Source organism: Kogia breviceps, chromosome 6, assembly GCF_026419965.1.
Source record: "Kogia breviceps isolate mKogBre1 chromosome 6, mKogBre1 haplotype 1, whole genome shotgun sequence".
Classification (NCBI taxonomy): domain Eukaryota; kingdom Metazoa; phylum Chordata; class Mammalia; order Artiodactyla; family Physeteridae; genus Kogia; species Kogia breviceps.
The window spans coordinates 142,347,300-142,371,697 of record NC_081315.1 but is presented as its reverse complement, the minus strand read 5'-3'; the positions used below and the strand labels follow the sequence as shown (position 1 = coordinate 142,371,697).

Below are 24,398 nucleotides of genomic sequence, written 5' to 3'. Positions count from 1 at the left end.
GATGAAAAAGTATTTTAATAAGATGCTTTTACTTAATCAGTAGGTAGAGCTTGGGAATTCCCTGGTGGTCCAGTGGTTAGGACTCGGTGCTTTCTTGGGCCCTGGTCAGGGAACTAAGATCCCACAAGCAGCACGGCCAAAAAAAAAAAAAAAAAAGTAGAGTTTTATCGTAATTGTCAGTTGTTAATTGGAGTTTGTGATCTAGAAAGAAAATGAAATGAAGCTTCTTCTGCTTTCTAAACTATCATTTTAAAACAGGATCCTTCAAGGGCTCTTTAAAGTAGCCACTGATTTTTAGTGCGCCTTGAATATATGTTTTACAGATAATTAATTAAGTGAAGGAGAGTGGCCAAAAGCAAAGAACTACCCTGTCAATTAATAAAACAAATGAAAAGGAATGATTTTTAAATGGTATTTGTATACTTTTCAGGAAACATCTATTTTATATAAAAGGAAAGATAAGTATATCCAGACAGTCGATCATTAGAGGATATTTGTTTAATTTGGGAAACTAGTAGCATTCATTCCTTTGCACTCAGACTTGTTTTTTTAAACACTAATTAACTTCCAATTTTATATATAACAATGTGTCTAAGTAATACAGTTTTGTTAATTCAGACTGAGGAGAGTGCTAAATACAGATTATATGGAATTTTAAATGAGTAGCACACAAGGTTATAAGTGTTGCCAAGTAGGGATAGCTCAGACTTCTTAGATATACACACAGGAATGCTTTAAAACATATCTCTAGGCAAATCCATACATTCATTTCTCTACCAGCTCTCGCTGAGGACCAGCAGCGTGTCAGGCTCAGCTGAATATATTGTGGGGAGCCCTGCCTTTGCCCTCGCCAGGCTTTCAGCTTTGTGGAGAAGATGAACACTTGAACACGTTGTTGCAATAAAACGTGATGAGTTAACGTTGTGATAGGATTAATGAAAGGTTTAGAGGGTATACAGTAGGGGAACGGCTAGGCGGTCAGAGAATGCCTCCCTGAGGAAGTGACATTTAAACAGGTTTGAAGGGTCTGAAGCAATTAGCCAAGCAGAGAACAGCATGTCTGAAAGTCTGGAGGAAGGAGAGCATGGCCTATTTGATTTGCAGAAAGGAATTCAACATGGCTAGAATATGGATTATGAGAAGGAAAGGGGATGAAAATGAGGCTAAAGAGGTAAAATCTTTTTTTTTTTTAAATGACATGTCACTTTAAATTATTTATTTATTTATTTATTTTAGGCTGTGTTGGGTCTTCGTTTCTGTGCGCGGGCTTTCTCTAGTTGCGGCGAGCGGGGGGCCACTCTTCATCGCGGTGCGCGGGCCTCTCACTGTCGCGGCCTCTTTTGTTGCGTAGCACAGGCTCCGGACGCGCAGGCTCAGTAGTTGTGGCTCACGCAGGCTCAGTAGTGGTGGCTCATGGGCCCAGGCGCTCCGTGGCATGTGGGATCTTCCCAGACCAGGGCTCGAACCCGTGTCCCCTGCATTGGCAGGCAGATTCTCAACCACTGCGCCACCAGGGAAGCCCTAACTCTGAAAGCTTTGTACCTGTGTTTTGGGCCTTATCTAAAGGGCAAGGGGAAGGCTTTTAAGAGTTTTAAGCAAAGTATGTTTTTTATACAAATTTAGTTGTTTCCAAAATACTGAGTACTGTAAAATGAAAAGTAAAGGAAGACAGTCAAAGCATTACCTAAAGTAAAGATGGAACTCCTTAGCTCCTCATTCACAGTTCTCTAATTTTAAGCTAGTTGACTATTCTTACTCACTTTCCACTAAATTGTCTGTCTCTGCAGATGTGGGCTGTAGATGTGCTCATTGCCCATACTAAGCTAAACGTTACAGAGATTCAGGTATTTGCACAACTAGCATTTCTTTTTGGAATCAAAAGGTGGGTGCTTTGGTATAACGCTGTTTGAGGAGAAGGAATCACTGTCCCTTATGCACCCCCCATGCCCCTTGGTAAACTTGGAAAAGGGTCTATACGTTTTCTCAGATTTGTGAAGGGGCCTAAAACTTAGAGGAGGTCAGGAACACTTTTAACACGGCTATTAACTGTTAACTTTTGTGTGTTTTTAAAATCTTTTTATATTGTGGGCCTCTTTGGCCATATGGTGAAGCCTGTGGACCTTCTCTCAGAACAATGTTTTTAAATATATGAAATACCTAGGAGTGCCGAGGAACCAAATATATTGAAATGTAACACTCAGACTATTTTAAATTGTGACATATTAATGCATATGTTTCTTTAATAATGCATTAAATAATGAGATCTAGTGGCACATCTAATTTACTGCTGTAATTTCCAAGTAGTGACCGTAAAGTGTATTTTGAGGTATATATATAAAACAACTATGATATGATATGAAACTATTTCATGATTTCTGTTGGTCCTGAGTCACAGATACTGTGAAAACTACTGTGGTTTGTACTTTTATTTAAAATTAAAGTGCGAAATTTCAGTTAGAACCTAAAAAACAGTTTTCCCAGATCTCATCCATGTCTTATTTTACCTGTCTTCCATATTCTGTCTTATTTCTGCTTTCTTTCCTTAATAACTCATAGTAGGGATCTGAATACAGTTTTATGATCTCTGATCAGGAAAAAGAACCTCTCAACTATATACTGGTAGTTTTTCATGTCACTTAATGGATTGACTTAATTTAACTTCTTCTAAAAACATTCTAATGTTTGAACATTAAGTACACTTCTTTAAAGCCTCATCCTAGTATTTTATGACCTTTTTGTTGGCTTGAGATCCCTTCTATTTCCATGAGAAAAATTTCTGTGGCCAGTGGCTCTCAGACTTGAGCATACGTCAGAATCATCTGGAATGCTTGTTAAAACACAGATTGCTAGCCCCACCTCCAGGTTTTGTGACTTAGTGAGCTGGAATTCAAGAATTTGCATTTTTTAAAATATAAATTTATTTATTTTTTGGCTGCATTGGGTCTTCGTTGCTGCGCACGGGCTTTCTCTAGTTGCGGCGAGCGGGGGCTACTCTTCGCTGCGGTGCGCGGGCTTCTCATTGCGGTGGCTTCTCTTGTTGTGGAGCACGGGCTCTAGGTGCGCGGGCTTCAGTAGTTGTGGCACGCGGTCTTAGTAGTTGTGGCGCATGGGCTTAGTTGCTCTGCAGCATGTGGGATCTTCCCGGACCAGGGCTCGAACCCGTGTCCCCTGCATTGGCAGGTGGATTCTTAACCACGGCGCCACCAGGGAAGTCCCGAGAATTTGCATTTTTAACAAGTCCCCAGGTGATGCTGATGTCAGTGCTGCTGGCCCAGGGATCATGCTTTGAGAACCAGAACCTCGGCTGTTGGGAATGTTAGCACCAAAAGAGAGCTTCTGCCGTCATGAGCACTCAGTTAATCGTGTAGTTTCTCACTGTGTATAGTATACCCATCACAAAGATTGCTGTTGCGGATGAAGATACTGAAGTTCTTTCAGGCTTATATGAGGTGATGTAATGCATTGCTGCTGTTAATTAATCCACCAGTAAACATTCATTGAGCATCTACTGTATACCGGGCACTATTTAGAGCATGGGACTAGAGCAGTAGACAAGAGGGGCAGTGTCTGCATTCATGCAATACTTAGACTCTAGTGAAGAAAACATGTAAATTCACAATAGTGTAAAATTGCTTTGTCACAAACCAGAATACATAAATTAACAACTCCTGAGATTGCTGTTTAGAGTTAATATTAGCAATTAAGTTAAAATAATAAATTCGTGAATCATTTCTTTTCAAGCAGTTGAAGCAGCAGGTAAATTCTCCCTTCTCCTCCCCCATATGTCAGTCCTTAAGTACAGCTGAGATAGTGGTAAACTTAATGTTTATCATGTACAAAGTACCTGTTCTGTGCACAGTACTGCTCCTAGGGAGTAAGTGATTCATAGTTGGATAAAACATGGTGGCTGGCCTCAAAGGAGGTTACCAACTAAGTTGAGAAAAACAAGCATTTGATGAAATAGTAGTATGAAGTAGATAGGCTTGGGGAAAGGTGAGGAAAGACAAAGAATTGCCAGGGATAGTAGTTAGTCTGTAAGTTCCAGATTGCATTATTGCTGTTGTAATGGGTCATATTTAAACTTTATCATAAGGGCATAGTTGACTGTTAAGGCAGAGGGGTTTAGGGACAGAGAAGCAAGTCAAATGGAATTAAGCATTCCTAAATCTCACCTTTTTTTCTTTTTTTTTTTTTTTTTTTTTTTTTTTTTTTTTTTTTTTTTTTTTTTTTTTGCGGTATGCGGGCCTCTCACTGCCGTGGCCTCTCCCGCCGCGGAGCACAGGCTCCGGACGCACAGGCCCAGCGGCCACAGCTCACGGGCCCAGCCGCTCCGCGCCATGTGGGATCCTCCCGGACCAGGGCACGAACCCGTGTCTCCTGCATCGGCAGGCGGACTCTCAACCACTGCGCCACCAGGGAAGCCCCTTTTTTTCTTTTTTAATGTGTGTACAGTACCATGAAAAACATGAGTGACTTTCCCATTCACAGAAAATAAGGGGACAGTGCTAAGAACTAACCGTGTTTCAGTGGTTAGTTACAATTTGGGAGTGGGGTTAGGAGATGAGGTAGGACTAATTTTTATTTTAAAAATTTTCTGAGGGGCTTCCCTGGTGGCGCAGTGGTTGGGAGTCCGCCTGCCGATGCAGGGGACATGGGTTCGTGCCCCGGTCTGGGAGGATCCCACATGCTGCGGAGCGGCTGGGCCCGTGAGCCATGGCCGCTGAGCCTGTGCATCCGGAGCCTGCGCTCCGCAAAGGGAGAGGCCACAACAGTGAGAGGCCCGTGTACCACAAAAAAAAAAAAAAAAAAAAAAAAAAAAAAAAAAAAAAAAAAATTTTCTACATTTCTGTAATTTTTTTTCCATTGAGTATATCAAGGGAAGAAGGAATGTAGCCAGTTTCCTCTCTTTCCATTAGACATTATTAAGGTTTAGAGTACCAGTTCTTATAATAGATATCCCATATTCTCCAAGTTTACGTTCAGCATTTGGTCGTAACTGGATGTTTGATTTCTTTTTACTTTGTAGATCAGCCAAAATACATATATTACTTAAAAGGAATGAACAATTAAATCTTTATATTTAATGAAAAATGCTTTTCATATGTTTTCTATAAGACTGAGTCATGATAATAAGTAGTTATCCTCCAGGACTTACTTAAGAATATATTTGAACAATATGAATTATTTGTTAGCTAGAACTTAGAGATTTTCTTATCACTAGATGAGCTTGCAAAAGATGACCCTAGAAAGTTTTACATCAAAAAGAAAGGAGTTATGTCTCTAAACTGGTTAGCAAAATGGGACTTCTTGGTGTGCATGGTGTTTGACAAGACTTTTAGCAGAATCTGAATCCTGTTTTTTTTTTTTTTTAATATCACCTTTTTCCCCCCTGCAACTTAATCCTCATAAAATAAAGATTTAGAATAATAACTTATAATGAAAAAATTCTTTTGAAGAGGGAATCAAGGATTTGGTTCAAGAGGAGAAAGAACTCAAACAGGTAGCATCTCTTACTATTTGGATTTACAACAGTAAGCTTTAGCCATCTGGTTTGGAAAAAACAAGGCTGGCAGAATCACATTTGTTTTTAATTCCATTGCTACAGTACAGGCCTGCTTAGGAGGCCCTCAGAAGTGCCAGTTATCTATTTGAGGTGAGAAGACACCGATTATTATGTCTAGGCTTCGTGTGCGGCTATGTTCTGGGAAGAGAGGCCTCCACACACAAAAGAGGAAGAACTTTTGGTGAACCTCATCCATGGGAATAAAAGGAAGGGGCAGAAGCCAGTGCATACAGTTTACCAGCTCACGAAGGGAGTCAGGAGTTTTTAATAGAATTAGTAGCAAGCACTTTAACAAAAAGAATCCCTATATAACTTGTTTTTGGCGGCTGCAAGAAATGGGGAGGCTAATGAAAGACTAGTTAATTCTACAGTTAATCTTAGGGGAAACAGAATCCCCAGAGATAGAAGAGTTGAAAGGAGAAGAAAGCAGACTGAATTTCCTTCCAAGGAAAGAAAAGAGCTTGAGGAGCTGCCCTGGCTTTGAGGTCACTTGCGAGGTTATCCGAGGCTGCCCTTGGTGCGTGTAGCACTTTTTTTGTGTGGGCTAGAACAAGAAATTAGATACAGCCTTGACTGTAAAGGAGCTTGTCTCTATAGGGGAAAATATATAAGAAAACAACTCTTTCTAACCTAAAGACTGTTGTGAGAGGGCGGAGGGGAGAGCTGTTAGCTCCTGTAATGGAAAGTTCATATTTCAGCTGAGCCTGGAAAGAGGAACTTTCATGTGGGAAGTAGTAAAGAAAAAAAATTCAATGACAGTCATTAAAGTACAGTAAGGAAGACTTTATTCAAGGTTGTGGGACGCGGGTATCGTGAGAAGTCGTCATTTCCACCCTTTCGTCCCTTACCTCCCAGTTCATTACCAAATCATGTCAGTTTTACCTTCAAATGTATCATAAGTCTACCAATTTCTTTCCAACTTTATTGCCACTAGCCTAGTCCAACCTGTAGTTATTTTTTAGATGAGCTACTGCTTTGGCCTTTGGCCTTCGCCTGGGTCTTGTGTTCATTCCTGCCCACCACGCCCGGAACCCCAAGCAACCCATTCTTCACATTGTAGGCCAGGTGATTTAAAAAATATATTGGGTTGGCCAAAAATTTTCTTTTTTTTTTTTTTTACGCGGGCCTCTCACTGTTGTGGCCTCTCCCGTTGCAGAGCACGGGCTCCGGACGCGCAGGCTCAGCAGCCGTGGCTCACGGGCCCAGCCGCTCCGCGGCACGTGGGATCTTCCCGGACCCGGGCATGAACCCGTGTCCCCTGCATCGGCAGGTGGATTCTCAACCACTGCGCCACCAGGGAAGCCCAATTATTACTTTTTAAAAAATTATTCCCATCATCAGTGGTGTCTCTTGTATTCAAAGACCTTATGTTTTTTTTTTTGCGGTACGCGGGCCTCTCACTGTTGTGGCCTCTCCCGTTGCGGAGCACAGGCTCCGGACGCGCAGGCTCAGCGGCCATGGCTCACAGGCCCAGCCGCTCCGCGGCACGTGGGACCTTCCCGGACCGAGGCACGAACCCGCATCCCCTGCATCGGCAGGCGGACTCTCAACCACTGCGCCACCAGGGAAGCCCTAAAACTTTTTATCTTTTTGAGCAAAGAACTGTTCCAGGTGCCTTTTACAGTCTTCCAGGGGATCAAAATTTTTTCCATTAGAGTTTTCTGAAGAGCGAAATAAATGGAAATCGTAGGTGCAATGTCTAGTGACTCTGGCGGATGCATCGGGACTTCCCAGCCAAGCTGTAACAGTTTTTGCCTGGTCATCAAAGAAACACGCGGTTTTTGCATTATCCTGATGGAAGAGTGTGGATTTTCTGTTGGCTAATTCCGGACGGTTTTCGTCGAGTGCTGCTTTCAGCTGGTGTAATTGGGAGCAGTCCTTGTTGGAATGAATCGTTTGGTTTTGCGGAAGGAGCTCATAGTAGAGGACTCCCTTCCAATCCCACCATATACACGACATCACCTTCTTTGGATGAAGACCGGCCTTTGGTGTGGTTGTTGGTGGTTCATTTCGCTTGCCCCACGGTCTCTTCTGTTCCACGTTACTGTACAGTATCCGCTTTTCATCGTCCATCACAATTTGTTTTAAAAACAGAACGTTTTCGTCACGTTATCGCATGCGGCAAGATGGTCAGGAAGGTTTTTTCCGCTTAACTTACGTGGAACCCAAACATCAGAACGATTCACGTAACCAGCTGGTGCAAATGATTTTCAGCGCTTGATGTGGATATTCTGAGTACGTCGGCCATTTCCCGCGTGGTAGAAAGTTGATTGTTCTCCGCGTCTCGATGTGAGCGCTGTCAGCTTCAGCTGGTCTACCCGGCCGTGGAGCATCGTCCAGCGAGAACTCTCCAGCACGACACTTCGCAGACCACTTTTGACACGTTCCATCTATCGCGGCACCTTCTCCATACATACACTGCACAAATCTTTTTTTTTTCGTTTCAATTGCGTTTTTACCTTTCTTGAAATAATAAAGCATAATATGCCGGAAATGTTGCTCTTTTTCCCCTTCCATCTTCAGTATTAAAATCGCTACACAAAAATTCACCAGTTTTGATAATTTTTTTAAAATGCATGCTGATATGAGAGGTGTCACAATGCAGTCTAACAGAATGGTTCTGAATGAAGTTAAAAACAACTAAGCGCTACTAGAGCCATCTTAAGGAAAAAACCGAACGAACTTTTTGACCAACCCAATATTTATAAATTGAATCATATATTCCCTTCCATAAAACCTTCTAGTGGTTCCAACTGCAGACAGGATACTAGTCAGGATTTTTTTTTTTTTTTTTTTTTGCGGTATGCGGGCCTCTCACTGTTGTGGCCTCTCCCGTTGCGGAACACAGGCTCCGGACGCGCAGGCCTAGCGGCCACGGCTCACGGGCTTAGTTGCTCCGCGGCATGTGGGATCTTCCCGGACCAGGGCACGAACCCGTGTCCCCTGCATCGGCAGGCGGATTCTCAACCACTGCGCCACCAGGGAAGCCCTAGTCAGGATTTTTAACGTGGCCTTCAAGACACTGAATAATTGGGCTCTCCTCTCGTCCATCTAGAAACAGTAACAACAACAATAGCAACAAAAAACAGAACCCTAACAATATTTCTTTACTGTATTGCCAGGAATAGTTCTTAGAGCTTTATACAATAATAGATCTAATACTTTCAGCAACCCTAGGCTGAATAGCCTTTCTAAGGCTAGACATCTATTTAAGTGGTGGAGCAAGGACTTCAAGTCAGCAAGTATGTCAGCTAGGGCTCCAGAGCCCAAGCTCTTAAACATTATACTCTGATGAATTACACAATACCCTCACCCCAGACACACACACACACTGTTGTCTTTTCACCTTCCCATTAATCCATACTTTACCTTCCCGGGCTGCCCTTGTAATGCTGTCTTCTTTCCGGAACATACTGCTCTCCATTTTCCAGCTTTTCGTTCCTGGTCATCTTTTGCCTATCAGTTTGAAAGTCACTCTCTCGGAGGGAGATAGGGGCTTTAGCTGATACTCTTCAGTCTCAACTAGGGCTGTTCTGTTACTTTCGTCGGAGACTCGCATTCCCTTTTCTTTTTCGGTTAGCACCTACAACCTGTGATACAGTATAAACTCCCATGATGAAGGAGTAAGTAATTCTGAAAAATTCAAATCACATAAAAATGACATTCTTGCGAGTTTAATAAAACGACCTGAGTCAGTCTTTGTGGAGGAGGAAGTGCGTGTGTGGAATGGGTTCCAGGATTCAGAATAAGGTATATCCACGTCAGTCTGAGGTCAGACTTTGGTGGTTTGGCGCCACCTGCTGGTAGCTGTGTGGTCCAGTGACTGCTGTGGGAGATGGGAGCCAATTCCCAGTTAAAATTTATCTGAATTCATGTATTCATGAAGTTTTACTTTATTCTATTTGTGTGTATTGTTTAGTCTTTCCACTCAATGCTTCATAAGTCCAGAGACCATATGCATTGTGTTGACTGGTATTGCTCAAAGCCAGGAACCGAGTAGGCTTTGAATAACGTATTTGTTGAATGAGTGAGTGAGTGAATCAGAAAACATCATGAACTGGAACAGAATTTCAGAAAGTTTGTATTTTATTTAGAAACTGACAAGTAATGTAGTTTAACTGGAGATAAGGCTTTGTAGAGGCATATGGTTGAGAAAAGTGAGCCTAGAAAGATAGAGTGGAACCAGATTTTGGTGGCCTTTGAATTAAATCGTTAGGAACTGTGTGAAACATGATCTGGAGAAGATGAGAAGTGAAAAGAAGGACATTTATTTTAAGCAACTAGAGCATACTAAAATAACAAATAGAAGGTCTGGCTTCCAAAATACTAAGTTGGGGGGGTGGGTTAGGGAGTAAACTAAACTTTTAACCAATCCAACAGAAAGACAACAAAGAGCAGAAAAAAACTATGGAAATACAAATCATAAATCAAGACAGTAGGGGCTTCCCTGGTGGCTCAGTGGTTAAGAATCCGCCTGCCAATGCAGGGGACGCGGGTTTGAGCCCTGGTCCGGGAAGATCCCACATACCGAGGAGCAACTAAGCCCGTGTGTCACAGCTACTGAGCCTGCGCTCTAGAGCCCACGAGCCACAACTACTGAGCCCGCGAGCCACAAGTACTGAAGCCCACGCACCTAGAGCCCGTGCTCCACAACAAGAGAAGCCACCGCAATGAGAAGCCCGCGCACTGCAATGAAGAATAGCCCCCGATCGCCGCAACTAGAGAAAGCCCGCGCACAGCAACAAAGGCCCAAGGCAGCGCCCCCCCAAAAGACTTAATCTGGATTGGGACTTGATAAGGGATATATATTAAAAATCTGTAGCAAATTTCATAATTAATGGGGAATCGATTCCATTTACCATGTTTATTAACTAGTGTTACACTGGCAGGCCTAGCAAATGCAAATAAGGCAAAAAAAAATAAAAGACAAAGATCAGAAGGGAAGAAACAACAGAAACACTGTTATTTGCGAAGTTTACACACAAAATTTAAAAGAGTGTATAGACTTTAAAACTACTTAGAAGGTTCATCAGTGTTGCTGTATACCAGACTAGTAATCAGAAAATGAAACGAAAAAGATCCCATTCATAAGAGTTTTTAAAACTTAATTAGGTATCTGGGAATAAATCTAACAATAATATGCAATACCTATAAAAATAAGAATTTTGCTTTATGGAGGGATATAAATAAATGAAGAGATACACAACTTCCTTAAGAGGAAATAGAAAACCTAAAGAGACCAAAACTATTTCATTGACTTTATTCTTTAACCCACAAACACATGGAAAACTGGACATGGTAAAGCTGTTAATTCTTCCCCTATTAATCTATAAATTCAATACAGTTCCAGTCAGAATTCCAAGAGGACTTGTTTTTGGTGGAATTTGACAAACTCTTAGGTAGAGGTCCAAAAATAATCTAGATAATTCTGCAAAAGAACAAAGTGTGTGGTACTTGCCCTCCTATTCATAAAGAATGATTCTAAAACTATATGGTCTTTTAAAATGTGTTATTGGCCCACAGATGAATAGTAAAGTAGGATAGACTAGAGAGCCCAGAAAGAGTAAGTAAGCACGTATTTATGCCTGGTATATAATAGACACGGATTTATAGAAAGGACTATTCGGTAGATTATATTAGGATAGCTAGTTTTTTATAAAGAGAAAAGTAAAGCTAGAGCCCTGTTTCATACCCTCTTTTATTTATTTTTTCAATTGACTTATTTATTCCTCTTTATCCTTTTATATAAAAATCCAATCTCCCTCATAAGCATCAAATTTAATTTGATTAATAGGTTTTTTTTTAGTGTATTGAGTGTATATATTTTGTTGTATAAATTTAGTTTTATCAAAATGGTACTATGTATCTTACTGTGTTTCCTACTTTTTTTAGTAAATGCTATTCTTAATATCCGTGCATGTTGCTTTGTATGTATATAATCTGTTGCTTCTGACTGCTACATAATTCTCCCTGATTGACATCCACCACATTTTACTCTCCTGTTTGTGGTTGTCTGTGGATCAGCTGGGAGCTTACTGCTCTAGGATGGCCTCAGCTGAGGCAACTCAGCCCTCATTCTCTCCAGTCTCCAGTCATCTTTCTTTTTTATTCCTTACGATGTTCGTCAAGAACTCCAGTATGTTTAAGAATAGTTCTATTGGGCTTCCCTGGTGGCGCAGTGGTTGAGAATCCGCCTGCTGATGCAGGGGTCATGGGTTCGTGCCACGGTCCGGGAAGATCCCACATGCCGCGGAGCGGCTGGGCCCGTGAGCCATGGCCGGTGAACCTGCGCGTCCGGAGCCTGTGCTCCGCAACGGGAGAGGCCACGACAGTGAGAGGCCCGCGTACCACCAAAAAAAAAAAAAAAAAAAAAAAAAAAGAATAGTTCTATTAATTGGCATTCCCGGTTATTTATTTTTTTGGTAGTGGATTTTCTCTTAAAATTTTTTTTTAATTAGAAAAGTTTTTAAATGAGGTATAGTTGATTTATAATATTATATGTTTCAGGTGTACAGCATAGTGATTCACAATTTTTTTTTTTTTGGCTGCATTGGGTCTTCGTTGCTGTGCTTGGGCTTTAGTTGCGCTGAGGGGGGCTACTCTTCGTTGTGGTGCGCGGGCTTCTCATTGCGGTGGCTTGTTGTGGAGCATGGGCTCTAGTCACGTGGGCTTCAGTAGTTGCAGCACACAAGCTCAGTAGTTGTAGCATGCGGGCTCAATAGTTGCGGCACGTGGGCTCAGTAGTTGTGGCTTGCAGGCTCAGTAGTTGTGGCACCCGGGCTTAGTTGCTCCGTGGCATGTGGGATCTTCCCAGACCAGGGATCGAACCCGTGTCTCTTGCATTGGCAGGTGGATTCTTAACCACTGCGCCACCAGGGAAGTCCTGTGATTCACAATTATTAAAGGTTATACCCTTATTTATAGTTATTATAAATGATTGGCTGTATTTCCTATGCTTTATAATATATCCTTGTAGCTTATTTATCTTATACATAGTAGTTTGTACCTGTTAATACCCTACTCCTGTCTTGCCCCTCCCCCTTCCCACTCCCCACTGGTATGCTTTCTGTATCTGTGAGTCTCTTTCTTTTTTGTTACATTCACTAGTTTAATTTTTTTAGATTCCTTATATAAGTGATATTATACAGTATTTTTCTTTCTCTGTCTGACTTATTCCATCAAGTATAATACCCTCCAAGTCCATCCATGTTGTTGCAAATGGCAAAATTTCGTTCTTTTTTTTACGGCTGAGCAGTATTCCATTGTGTGTGTGTGCGCACGCGCAGAAACACACCGCATCTTCTTTATCCATTCATCTGTTAATGGACACTTTGGCTGCTTCTGTATCTTGGGTGTTGTAAATAATGCTGCTATGAACATTGGGGGGTATATATCTTTTTAAATTACTGTTTTTGTTTTCTTTGAATATATACCCAAGAGTGGGATTGCTGGATCATACGGTAGTTCTATTTTTAGTTTTTTGAGGAACCTCCATACTGTTTTCCACAGTGGCTGCACCAATTTGCATTCCCATTGGCAGTCCTGTTTTTTTCCTAATCTTGAAGGGACTGTATCTGAAGTTTCAACTTGAAGTTTAATGTTTGTTGTTGGTTTTAGTATATCACATGTACCAGGTTAAGGAATTTCCGTGTAGTCCTTTGGTTTTGTTTTTGTGCTAGTTATGCATGGAATCCTGTCGGATGCTTTTTCAGCATTCTTTGATAAGTCATGATTTTTCTTCTGGAATATATTGATGTGATCAATTAATTACTGAATTCTCAGGCATTGAATTCTTGTGTTTGAGGATACATGCTACTCCTCATTGTGCTCTGCTTTGCTTTAAGTTAAGGACCTTTCATACGTAATATGGAGCTATAATTTCTTTTCTTGTATTGTCCTTATCTAATCTTGGAATCAAGATTACACTAGGCTCATAAGGTAATCTAGGTGGCTTTCACTTTTTTTTCTCCTGTTTTCTGTAACAATTTCTGTAAGATAAGAATTAATTTAAAAATTTGCTAGAACTTGCCTAAAAGGACATTTAAGCCTGTAATTTTTTTTTTTTTTTTTTTTGTAGAGAAGAGGTTTTGGGCTACATTTTCATTTCTTTGCTACTTACTATTCTATTTAGTTTTTTCTTTATATAGTTTATACATCTTCTTTATACAGTTCATCCAGATTTCAACTTTATTGGTGTATAATTGTTCATAATACTGATTTATTATTTTTATATGTATCGTATCTGTGGTTATTTCTCCCCTTTTGTTCTGTATCTTATTTGTACCTTTTTTTTCTTGGTTATCCTTGCAGAGGTCTATCTATTTTATTAATCTTTCCAAAATCAACTTTTGGTTTTGTGAATCTTTTCTATATTTTTAAATTATTGCTCTCTATTTCATTTTTCCTGCTCTTTATTATTTCCTTCCTTCTTTTTTCTTTGGGTTTGTTATGTTGATTTTTCCATCTTTATCAACTGAATGTTTAGATTATATATTTTTAAACCTTTTCATTTCCTGGCATCTGAGTACTGTTTTAGCTGTGTCACCTATAGTTTGAATATGTTGTATTTTTATTGTAATTCATTTCTAAATATTTCTCAGTTCCTTTATGGTTTCCTTTTTATTTAATGGGCTATTTAACATACACTGTAAGGGAAAGCACGTATTAATTTGGCTGGATCAAAACTTAAAATTTTTGTAGGATAGAGGATACCATAGACCAACCAAAGTAAAAGTCAAACAGCAGGCTGACAGAAGATAGTTGGAACACATATCTGAATTATCGTCTAGTGTATGTTAACATTCTACAGATAAGTAAGACAAAAAAAGTGTCATAGAAAAATGACAAAGGATATGAATAGGAAATTCATAGGGGAAATGTTAATGGCCAATAGGTATATGAAAAAAATGTTTATCCTCAGTACGTACTAAGTACATGCAAATTAATACAACAGTGAAAAATTTCCTGCCGTCCAACAGATGGCAAACATTTTTTTGTTTGTTTTTGCGGTACGCGGGCCTCTCACTGTTGCAGCCTATCCCGTTGCGGAGCACAGGCTCCGGACGCGCAGGCTCAGCGGCCACGGCTCACGGGCCCGGCTGTTCCGCGGCATGTGGGATCTTCCCGGACCGGGGCTCGAACCCGCGTCCGCTGCATCGGCAGGCGGATTCGCAACCCCTGCGCCACCAGGGAAGCCCTATTTTTAAAGTTTGATTGTATCTTGTATTGACAAGAGTGTAAGAAGAATGGGAGCAGTAACACATCGCTAGTGGGATTTTAGCCCAACGTAGCTACTTTGGAAAGAGTCACATATAAATTTAAAACGCACTCATTCCGTGACCTAAAAATTCTCTCTGTAGGTGTATATACTGTGGAGAGACTCTAGCATATGTGCTTAAGAAAAAATAGATAAGAATTTTTTGCAGCATTGTTTATAAAAGTGAAAAATGGAAACAACTTTATTTGCCTATCAGTAGATAAGTTTTTTAACAAAATGGGGGGTATATATGCACTGGGATAATTTGAAGTATGTAAAAAGCATAGCTGTATTTACTTATACCAACATGGCTAGAATATGAATCTTGAATGAAAAAAGAAATTTTAGAATGGCATATATAGTATAATGTCATTTATGTACCCAAAGCATGCAAAGTAATACTGTATGTCATTCTGGGATACATGCACACACACACACACACGCATAAATGTACACACATGTGAAAACATAAAAGTGTAAAACACAGACTGGAAGAATATACACAAAACTCATGATAGTGGTTTCTTTGGAGAGATAGAATGGCGAATGAGGACTGGGGGTAGTTCTCAAAGATGTTATTATCTCCACATGTAATGTGTTATTTCTTAGGGAAAAACAGCACCTTCAAGTATAGATGACAAAATGATAACAGTTGTTTGTTCTGGATGCGGGGGTCGTGACTGTTTGTTATATTTTTTTTTTTGGTAATTTCATGTACATTTAAAATCCTCCTCAAAAATTGTACAAGAGATGACTTCCTAAACAAGGAACACAGATGACTCAAGATTTCTAGCTTGGGATGAAGGTGATGTTATTGATAGAGGAAACAAAGGAGATTTGTAGATAAAAGACCTTTAGGTACCAGTGGGTTATCCAAATAAAGACGTTTACTGTACAATTGGAAATCAGAACGTAGCACTTAAAAAAATAATAATAAGTCAAGCCTAGAGATGCTGATTTTTGAGTCAGTTCACAAATCATATTGAAAGCCCTGGTGGTGAATGGATACTAACTACCATTCTTGAGAGCGTGGAGAATGAAGAGAGAAGGTGGCTAAGGCGCGTGCTTTGGAAGAACAGTCACATTTGAGGGTTGTGCCGAAGTAGGCGAAGTCAACAGAAAAAAAACAAATAGGAAAAAAACAAAGCCAGACAGTTTATTGTCATGCAAATCATATGAAGGGAAGGAGTTTTAATAAGGGGTCATCAATAATTTCATTTGTTTGGAGAGGTAGAGTCAGGTGAAAACTAGGAAGAGATCGCTGGGCTTGGCAGTTATAAGCTGATGTTGACCTTTGAAGAACGTTTCAGTGGATGGTGCAGAAGCCATATTGTGAGAGGGGAAGAAGTTAGTTAATTTGAATATTCCTTTTAGAATCAATCAAAATAGAATTTGACTTACTGTTGCAATATGTTTTAGTTAAGAACTCCATTGTAAATCTTTTCATAAACATGCTAAATAAGAATCATGCATTAGCCCTTGTAAAGTTTCACAGGAATTGAAAAAAATTTCCAGAATATTCAAGATACTGTACATTCCCTAATGATAATAAAGAATCCAAGCCCTTGAAATCAGTTGTTATAAATGTTATTTAAAATAGATCATTAACCATTTTAATTCACTTTGTATGGTGTCATACACATATGGTACTTAATAAATGCTTTTTGAAAACAATTATTTGTCTAACATCCATTAGAAAAGACCAGCTGCAAGACCCAGTTGACAGTCTTCTAGGGGTGGCTGCTTTTGCTTAGTGTAAACCATAAAGTGAAGAATCAACAAGCTCAAGGAGAATTTGGCCCAGGGATAAGTTAAGTAAAATGCAGAAAACATGTGAACCTACGCCAAACTATCAGTTTCAAAAATGGTACAGGGCTTCCCTGGTGGCGCAGTGGTTGAGAGTCCGCCTGCCGATGCAGGAGACACGGGTTCGTGCCCTGGTCCGGGAAGATCCCACATGCCGCGGAGCAACTAAGCCCGTGAGCCATGGCCGCTAGGCCTGCGCGTCCGGAGCCTGTGCTCCGCAACGGGAGAGGCCACAACGGTGAGAGGCCCGCATACCGCAAAAAAAAAAAAAAAAAAAAAAAAAAAAAAAAATGGTACATGCTGGATCCTTACTCATCATAGGGTTTTTATGGTTGATAAATGCATATGGCCAGATAATTTATGATAAAATAACTTTTGGGAGTCATAGACCTCTTTGAGAATCTGAAAATAGTCATGATCCTCTTCCGCAGAAAAAAATGCACATTTTGCTAACAAAATTTTGCCTTTGTGAACCCCCTATTAAAAATCCTTGCCTTATGAAGGCTTTTATACATGTAAATATTTAACTCTGCTGGGTGGTGGTCCAAAATGTAGCACATACCCACTACTACTCTAATTTCATGTATAAGCAATTTTGTATATCATGCTGAGAATTTCACACTTGGTGTGGGTTCTGTCTGAATTGAGAAGGCTTCATTTTTTCCTTTTGTTATGTAATTCAGTGCCACCAGGCATAGTAATAGGTGCCAACAACAGAAACTTGCTCAAAGTAAGTGCTGGGTAATTATTTATGGAATAAATGAATGAATATGTCACCATGGATTCAAACATCTTAATAACTTTAATAATATTTTATAGAACCTAACTATGAAATAAAATGAATTAGTAGTATAAAAACTGAGAATAATGAATTAAACATATAGTAGTATAAAACATATGAAGTGGTCCATCTTTTCTCTTTGTAAAGCTGTAGACTTGCACTCCTGTATCTGTTGTCTGTCTCCAGTACTGATGAGCCAAGCTTTACTTAATGGTCTTAAGTCTCTTGGTTCCGGCTTCTTGTCCTTGACAGACACATTTTTTCTTAGACCTTAGTTTTCCTCCTTTTTTTTTCCTTCTAAACATGCACAACACACCATACCCCAGCTTGGAGTTTCATCGTTAGTTCAGCTGCGTCAGACTGTTTGACCCCCTCTTATTTTTCTCCTACCATTCGCTGCTCAAAGTTTTTTTTCCATTTTTTTCTTAATTTCTCAGAAAGACTCTTGACCATTGCTCTAGCTTTGACATAAAAAAGCAAGACATCAACCACTTTATAATTTATATAAATATAATAATAGTAAAATGGATTTAACTTTTCATCCATTTTGTAACTTCTAAGTTTTATAGAAGATTGTTTTGTAGAATTTTTTTTTTTTTTTTTTTTTTTTTTTTTTTTTTTTTTTGCGGTATGCGGGCCTCTCACTGTTGTGGCCTCTCCCGTTGCGGAGCACAGGCTCCGGACGCGCAGGCTCACCGGCCACGGCTCACGGGCCCAGCCGCTGCGCGGCACGTGGGATCTTCCCGGACCGGGGCACGAACCCGTGTCTCCTGCATCGGCAGGCGGACTCTCAACCACTGCGCCACCAGGGAAGCCCTGTTTTGTAGAATTTTTAACCTTGAAATAGTGAGATATATACCATGTGACTTTGGTTAAATTATTTAACTTCTTGGAGCCTCAGTTTCCTGATGTGTAAAATTAGGGCACTGGATTAAACGGTGATTCTCAAATAACTCTACCATTGGTGGTTAAAGAGTTGTCATTACTTAAAATAGGAAATTGGCATCCTTCTCCCAAATTATAGGAAAATAACATTAAATGGGTAGAATGTCTCCTCCCTTTGATTCCTACCTGTAATTTTTTTTTAAACTTTGAAGCCTGTTGACCTTGGTGCTTGTATCTGATAGAGCACACAGTTATATATTTGGTTTTAAAGTTTAATATATTTAATTCATGGTAGTCAGGAAAAGAGATAATGATGTTCAGGTCCTTCCTTAATTTTTTGAAAACCTCTAGGTGATGTTATCTCTAGGCATCTCTTCAACCATAACCTTTAATGATTCTGTTTACTAGATAAAGGAAAAATACAAAGGAAATAACCAGAATAAGCTATAAGTCAAAACATTTAAAACCTATATGGTGTTGGAAACAATTGGATATTTACATATCTCAAAATTTTTTTCCATCTTCGTTACTACAGGACCATAAAATCATTCAAATAGCCAAGGGTATCTAGTTATTTTTGTTTATATTAGACTTTAATGATAATGATTATATTTTGGAGACTTAACTTATTTTTAAAACGGAGAGGCTGGAGGATGAAATAATTGATGCTCAGACTATGAAGACAGACATGGAAAGAACTGCTCAGGACTTTGTGGTTGAAAGAGGTCATTTTTAAACTCTACCCTTCTTTCTTTATCTAAGCTGTGAAATGCGACAAGTTGGGAGTTTAAACCGCTCCTTTCTTCTGTATTAACTATCTTTCGCCGATTAACAAATCATCCCAAATTTAGCAGTTTAAGACAATAAACATTATATCAATATTACATAGTTTTTGAGATTAAGGGTTGGGGATTGGCTTACTTGCATGGTGTGTAACTCAGGATCTGTCATGAAGCTGGAATCATCTGAAGGCTTGATTAGGGCTGGAGGGTTTGTGTCCCAGAGAGATCAGTCCCATGACTGCTGGCAGGGTGCCATTGTTCCTTTTGCCTAATGGGCAGTTGGCTTCCCCTGAGTGGCCCAGAGCAAGAGATCAAGCAGACAGTTTCTGCAGTCACCCCATCACTTCAGCTCTATTCTTTGTTAGAAGTGAGTCATTAAGTTCAGCCTACACTCAAAGGGAGAGAGGGGAATTAGATTCCACCTCTTGAAGGGAGGGATATAAAAGAATTTTCAGAAAAGAAAATCAGTAGGTACTAAACGCATCATAGCAGATACACAGGCCTTGTTACTTTGGTACTTGGGGAGTGTTTGCGAGGAAGGGCCCTAGAGTTAGAGTTCGTGGGTTCAAATCCTGGCTCTGCTTCTCCTGCACACTATGACCTTCGTCAAGATCCCTCATCTATAAAATGAGCACAATAGTAATATCTATTATAGGAACGTAGAGAGGAGTCAGTGAAAAAAAAAATGGAGGTAAAGCACTTATCTTGGTGGCTTTTATTTCAATAAGAGTTAGCTGTTACTTACCTACTAGATCACAGCAATAACTTTGATGTAGAGTCTGCCTTTCTGTAATGTTGTTAGAATATGCTCTAAGGTATCCACCAGGCTAACCTACCTAGTCTTATTCAGTTTTTAAAATTCTGCTTATTAATACTTGAGAAAATTCTGCTTAACCTTGAAGACTTGAGAAATGCCAATGTGTGTGTGTGAATGTGTGTATATATACACACATATACATGTTATGTACACATATATTCACATATACTACATGGCTTGAGTCATACTGTGTGGAAGAAATGCATATACAGTAAGTCCCCTACATACGAACCTTCAAGTTGCGAACTTTCAAAAATGCGAACATGCCTTGCATCAGCGTCAGACGTGAGTGAAGTTGCAGCTTGCCCCCTGATTGTGTTAGTTGGGTACCTAGGCTAACGTTGTTGGACTTACTAATTGGACTTAACAAACGCGCTTTCGGAATGGAACTCATTTGTATGTAGGGGACATACTGTATATTTTAATCCTGCCACATTTATATTTTTAATATTTTACCATGTGGTTAAAAATTCTTCAAACATGTTTTTATTAAAACAATCCATTGCATTTTTTGATTATTTCCTCAGGCTAGGCCCTGGAAAATGAAATTCCTAGATCAGTATATATTGATATTTACCTCTTTAAGACTCTTAATATATAATGCTCATTGCTTTCTTGAAAGTTTGTACCAGTTTATATTTCCAGCAGCAGCCTCACCTTGCTTGCTGGTCCTAGTATAGTATTACTGGTCTCTAAAAAGTATTGGTGGCTTTTGAAAGCCTCGTTATAGTAGCAAGACAGAATTGCATTAAACCCCACGGAATTGTGTTTTTATAAGCGCTTTAAATATATAGGAATATTTTCCAGCCTTTCTGCATTAATTTCTATTAATATATATACACACACATATGCATAAATACCATATATGTGTATATACTAACTGTGAAGTATTATGCAGGAATAGATACAGCTTCTGTTCGCTTGGAACTTAAAATATAAGGCTGATAGGGGTCCATATAATTAAGATGTACCGAGAGTGAAATACACAGACACACACCGTTATCTTTCTTTACAAGCTAATAACCCCCAGGAAGCAAAGCGTGAGGTAAAAGTTATGTGTCAGGCTTCAGACTGACTCCCACGGTGAGAAGAGTGTTTCTGTTTGAGCCAAGTCAAGCTGTCGCCTCCAGAAGAAACACACCTTTGGCTTTCATTCCTCTCTTCCTTTCTAAATACACGAATATCTATGATTGCTAAGAGTGGAAATTCAGATTTGCTGTCAATTTCCGTGTTCTGCCTAAAGCTAGCAATTAAACCCTTAGCGTGCTTATCACCCTCTCACCTGCAAACTGTCGCAGTTTATGATGCTGTCGGTCAATGGATGATCCTTATTTTAAATTGACTAGAAATAAAAAATAAAAGCTACCAGTCATACAGTTTCTTTTGTCTAATAGGTGGCAAGTCTGCCTAACACAAGGAAGAGATCCCTGTTTGGTTTCAGGGGGGCTGTGCTTTGGAAATGGCCTATGGGTGCTTTTTTGGGGAGCTGGGGATCATGGTGCTAGGGCTGTAGGGGAAAGGCCCCAAAGAATAAACGAGTATTAAGAAGACATGAAAAAAGCCAAGTCATGGGCTGTGGAATCAACTCTGAAGTTGCACGTTGTTGGGCAAACATTTGTAAAACGATATAGTATCAATATTACCACCGGAAACATTGTTTTTCTCTAGTTACCATCACCGTTCATTCAATTTAAGTCATAAAAATTACACCTTGTTATTTAAAATTTGTAACGACCAAATCTTTTTTGTGTTTATTCAGCAAGTAACTTTTGGAACACTTATTCTGTAGGAGGCACTACTGTTTTATGTTTTGTGAACAAACAACTATAGGCAACCTTTTCTTTTTTTTTTTTTATATTATGTAATTTTGAACCCAGGGAAGCATTTTTTGTGTTTGTTTTAATGAAGCTTCATCTGGGTCGTTTTATAGGCTTGGTTTCCTGTGTTGTCAGTAAGTCTGTAGTCACTAAATGGCCATCTAGCTCCCGCGTCTACTGTATCTAATATGTACGTTATTTGTAATAAGGTTAGCTTTATCAAAAAGATCTTTAGAAGTAGATGACGATGTAAGTGAATACGTTCGTTTGTTTCCGAGCGAGCCAAATAGAAATGTAAGAGGGTACATAAATCTCATGGCTAGCCAACTGGGGGAGGATAATCTAGTCTCGCAGAGGTTGGCATGTTCTGTTTGCTAATAAACACCTGTCTGGTGTGCTTTTCCGTACTTCTGTACAGGGAAGAGGGCGAAGCCGGTCCCTGAGAGTGGTTGGAAGCCCCTTACTTTGTCCCAGGAAAGCCTTGGTAATATCTTGTGGGTATGACTTTTGGGGTTGCTATGCCTGTTTTACAGCGCAGCGCTTTCAAGTGAACGGCTCACACGCAGCCTACGCTTTGACACAGCCCAACAGGTTAATTAATTAGCCACCTTTCCGTCCAGCTGCGGGACTGGGCATTAGAGCTCTTCCAGAAAGAGAATTTGATTAATGGCTCTCTTCTAGCGTGGGGACGACTGCACACTTCTCTTCCGCAGAGCGTGAAACGTGCGTCTTCCTGCCGAGGGGCCTCGTCCCAGCCGCGGCCCCCGGGACGACTCCCTGCCTCAGGTGTCCCCCGCGCTGCGGGCCGCGGCCGCTCTCCGGGGCGGGCGCCCGGGACTTCCTGTCTGGGCGCGGGGCGGAAGGATCGCGTTGCCAGCCGAGGCGGCCGCCGCCGCCGCCGCCGCCGCCCCTGCCGTTAGGTGGTGGGGTTTCTCAGCCCGGCGGCGGGAGGCGGGCCGGGCTCGGCTTCCTGTCGGAGGACGCGCAAGGATCCGGGCGTCGGAGTGTGTGCGAGTGCGTGAGTGTGTGTCGGCCGCACGGCGTGTGTCTCCGGCCGCGGGTTCCGCCTCCTCCCCTGCCGCCGCTGCTCACGGTGTAAGTCAATGTGAAGCAGCAGCTCCAGCCCCGGGATAAACATGGCGACGTCTCTGCATGAGGGACCCACGAACCAGCTGGATCTGCTCATCCGGGCTGGTAAGGACAGGGGAACTTTCCTCCCGTGCATCGGTGCAGCAGGAGAGGGGCTGCACAGGGGGCGGGGTGGCTCCCCTGTGGCGGTCAGTGCAGGGGGTCCGGTGTCCCCTTCGGTCACCGGGGCGGCCGGGGGAAAGGGGGGTTGTGAATGAAGTAATGGAGGCGACGAATCAGGAAGTGATCACCTTGGAGAGTAACCTGCCTCGAATCCGGCGCTGTCGCTTCAGGGTGGGTTTGTGGAGCAGCGGCGGCGGCTGCCGGGCGCAGCGCTGGCAGCGGGTGCCGGGCAGCCGAGCCGCAGTTAAGTTGGGGACTCGGGGGCGGACGAGTTGTGCGCTTCACCCCAGTTGCTGAGGAACCAGGAAGTGAGTGAGGCTGTTGTCTCCCGGCTGCGCCTGCCACGCTGTCTGGCCGCAGAGGCCGCTGCTGCCCGCGGTCGGGGGCGGCGGGCTTCTCCGGTGGACGCTCGCCACCCCCGCCCCGTTCTTTCAGACTTGGTCCGCAGGTCCTGGACTTCCGCGCGGACGAGGCAGCGCCGGGCCACGTCCGGTAGAGCGATACCCGCCAAAAAATTGCTCTGACCCTCCTCCTCACATCCCCACCTTGTGCGGGCTCGGGAGTAACGGTTCTCGAGAGGGTCCCTTAATAACGTGGAGCGGCCTGGGGGGGGTGTTTCTCTCGGGGGCCCGCCTCCCTTTCCTGGTTCAGTGGGCGGCTGTGGAGAAGTAGGCTTATGCCCCTTGCCTCGTGGGTGGGTTTTTCAGGGGGGACGATGGGAAAGACACGGAGTATGTTTTGTACCCCTGCGCTGGAGCGCTGGGGCGTCAGAGAAGAACGTTTATTTTTGTAAACAGCGGGTGAAGGTGGAGGAGCGGGGCGGGCGGGCGGGCGGGAGGGAGTCTTGGCCCCAGGGAAGTCTCCTCACGGAATTGCCCCCTTTCCCCCTCCCCCCCAAGCCTCCCACCACAGCGGAAGCGCCTCGGAGAGGACAGAACGGCCGGGATTGACAGGCCTCGGGTTCCAATCCGCTCGCTGCGATGTTCCGAATAAGAGCGTTGGTTTCTGGGGGCGGGACTCCTGGCCCGCTCTGGGCCAATGAAGATTGGGCGGGAGTGAAGCTGACAATGTACGCATGGAATTGGAGGGAAGAGGAGTGTAAACACGGAAGTGGCCGCGGCGGTGGGGGATGTGCGGCGCCACTGCTGCAGCGGAAGGGCACGGACTTAAGTTACATAGAGAAAGCGGCTTTACTTAATAGCAGACAGCGCAGCGAGGGCCCTGAGTCGGCGTAGCGGAGCTTGAGTACGGTTTACCTCCTGCAGTGAGCGTCAGTGTTCCTTTCCCTGGCTTCTCTTGCATATCGCCATCGATGGGAATTGGAAGATGGGGAAGAGTCACCGTCGAGGATTGCTGTAAAGGATCTTACCGGCTGTTTTCCACCCACTGTTTTTAGGTTGGGGAGTTAGTCGTTTGGTTGGTGAAACTCTTGTGATTCAG

General features: G+C 41.9%; 1 protein-coding gene across 31 annotated transcripts in view; it reads left to right on the top strand.

Moving 5' to 3' along the window:
- The window catches only part of ELF2 (E74 like ETS transcription factor 2), a 98,700-nt gene that overhangs the window by 55,474 nt on the left and 18,828 nt on the right, over window positions 1–24,398 (top strand). For 2 of the 31 annotated variants that reach the window (XM_067036691.1, XM_059066218.2), the window contains exon 1: window positions 22,576–22,901. The exons of 20 other annotated variants lie outside the window; for them this stretch is intronic. In XM_067036691.1, coding sequence (XP_066892792.1) covers window positions 22,844–22,901 — 58 coding nt within the window. In that variant the 5' untranslated portion in view covers window positions 22,576–22,843. Of the gene's footprint in view, window positions 1–22,101; window positions 22,902–23,857; window positions 24,355–24,398 lie in introns of those variants that run through there. 9 more of the 31 variants (XM_059066234.2, XM_067036702.1, XM_067036696.1 and 6 more) reach the window with 9 other exon arrangements.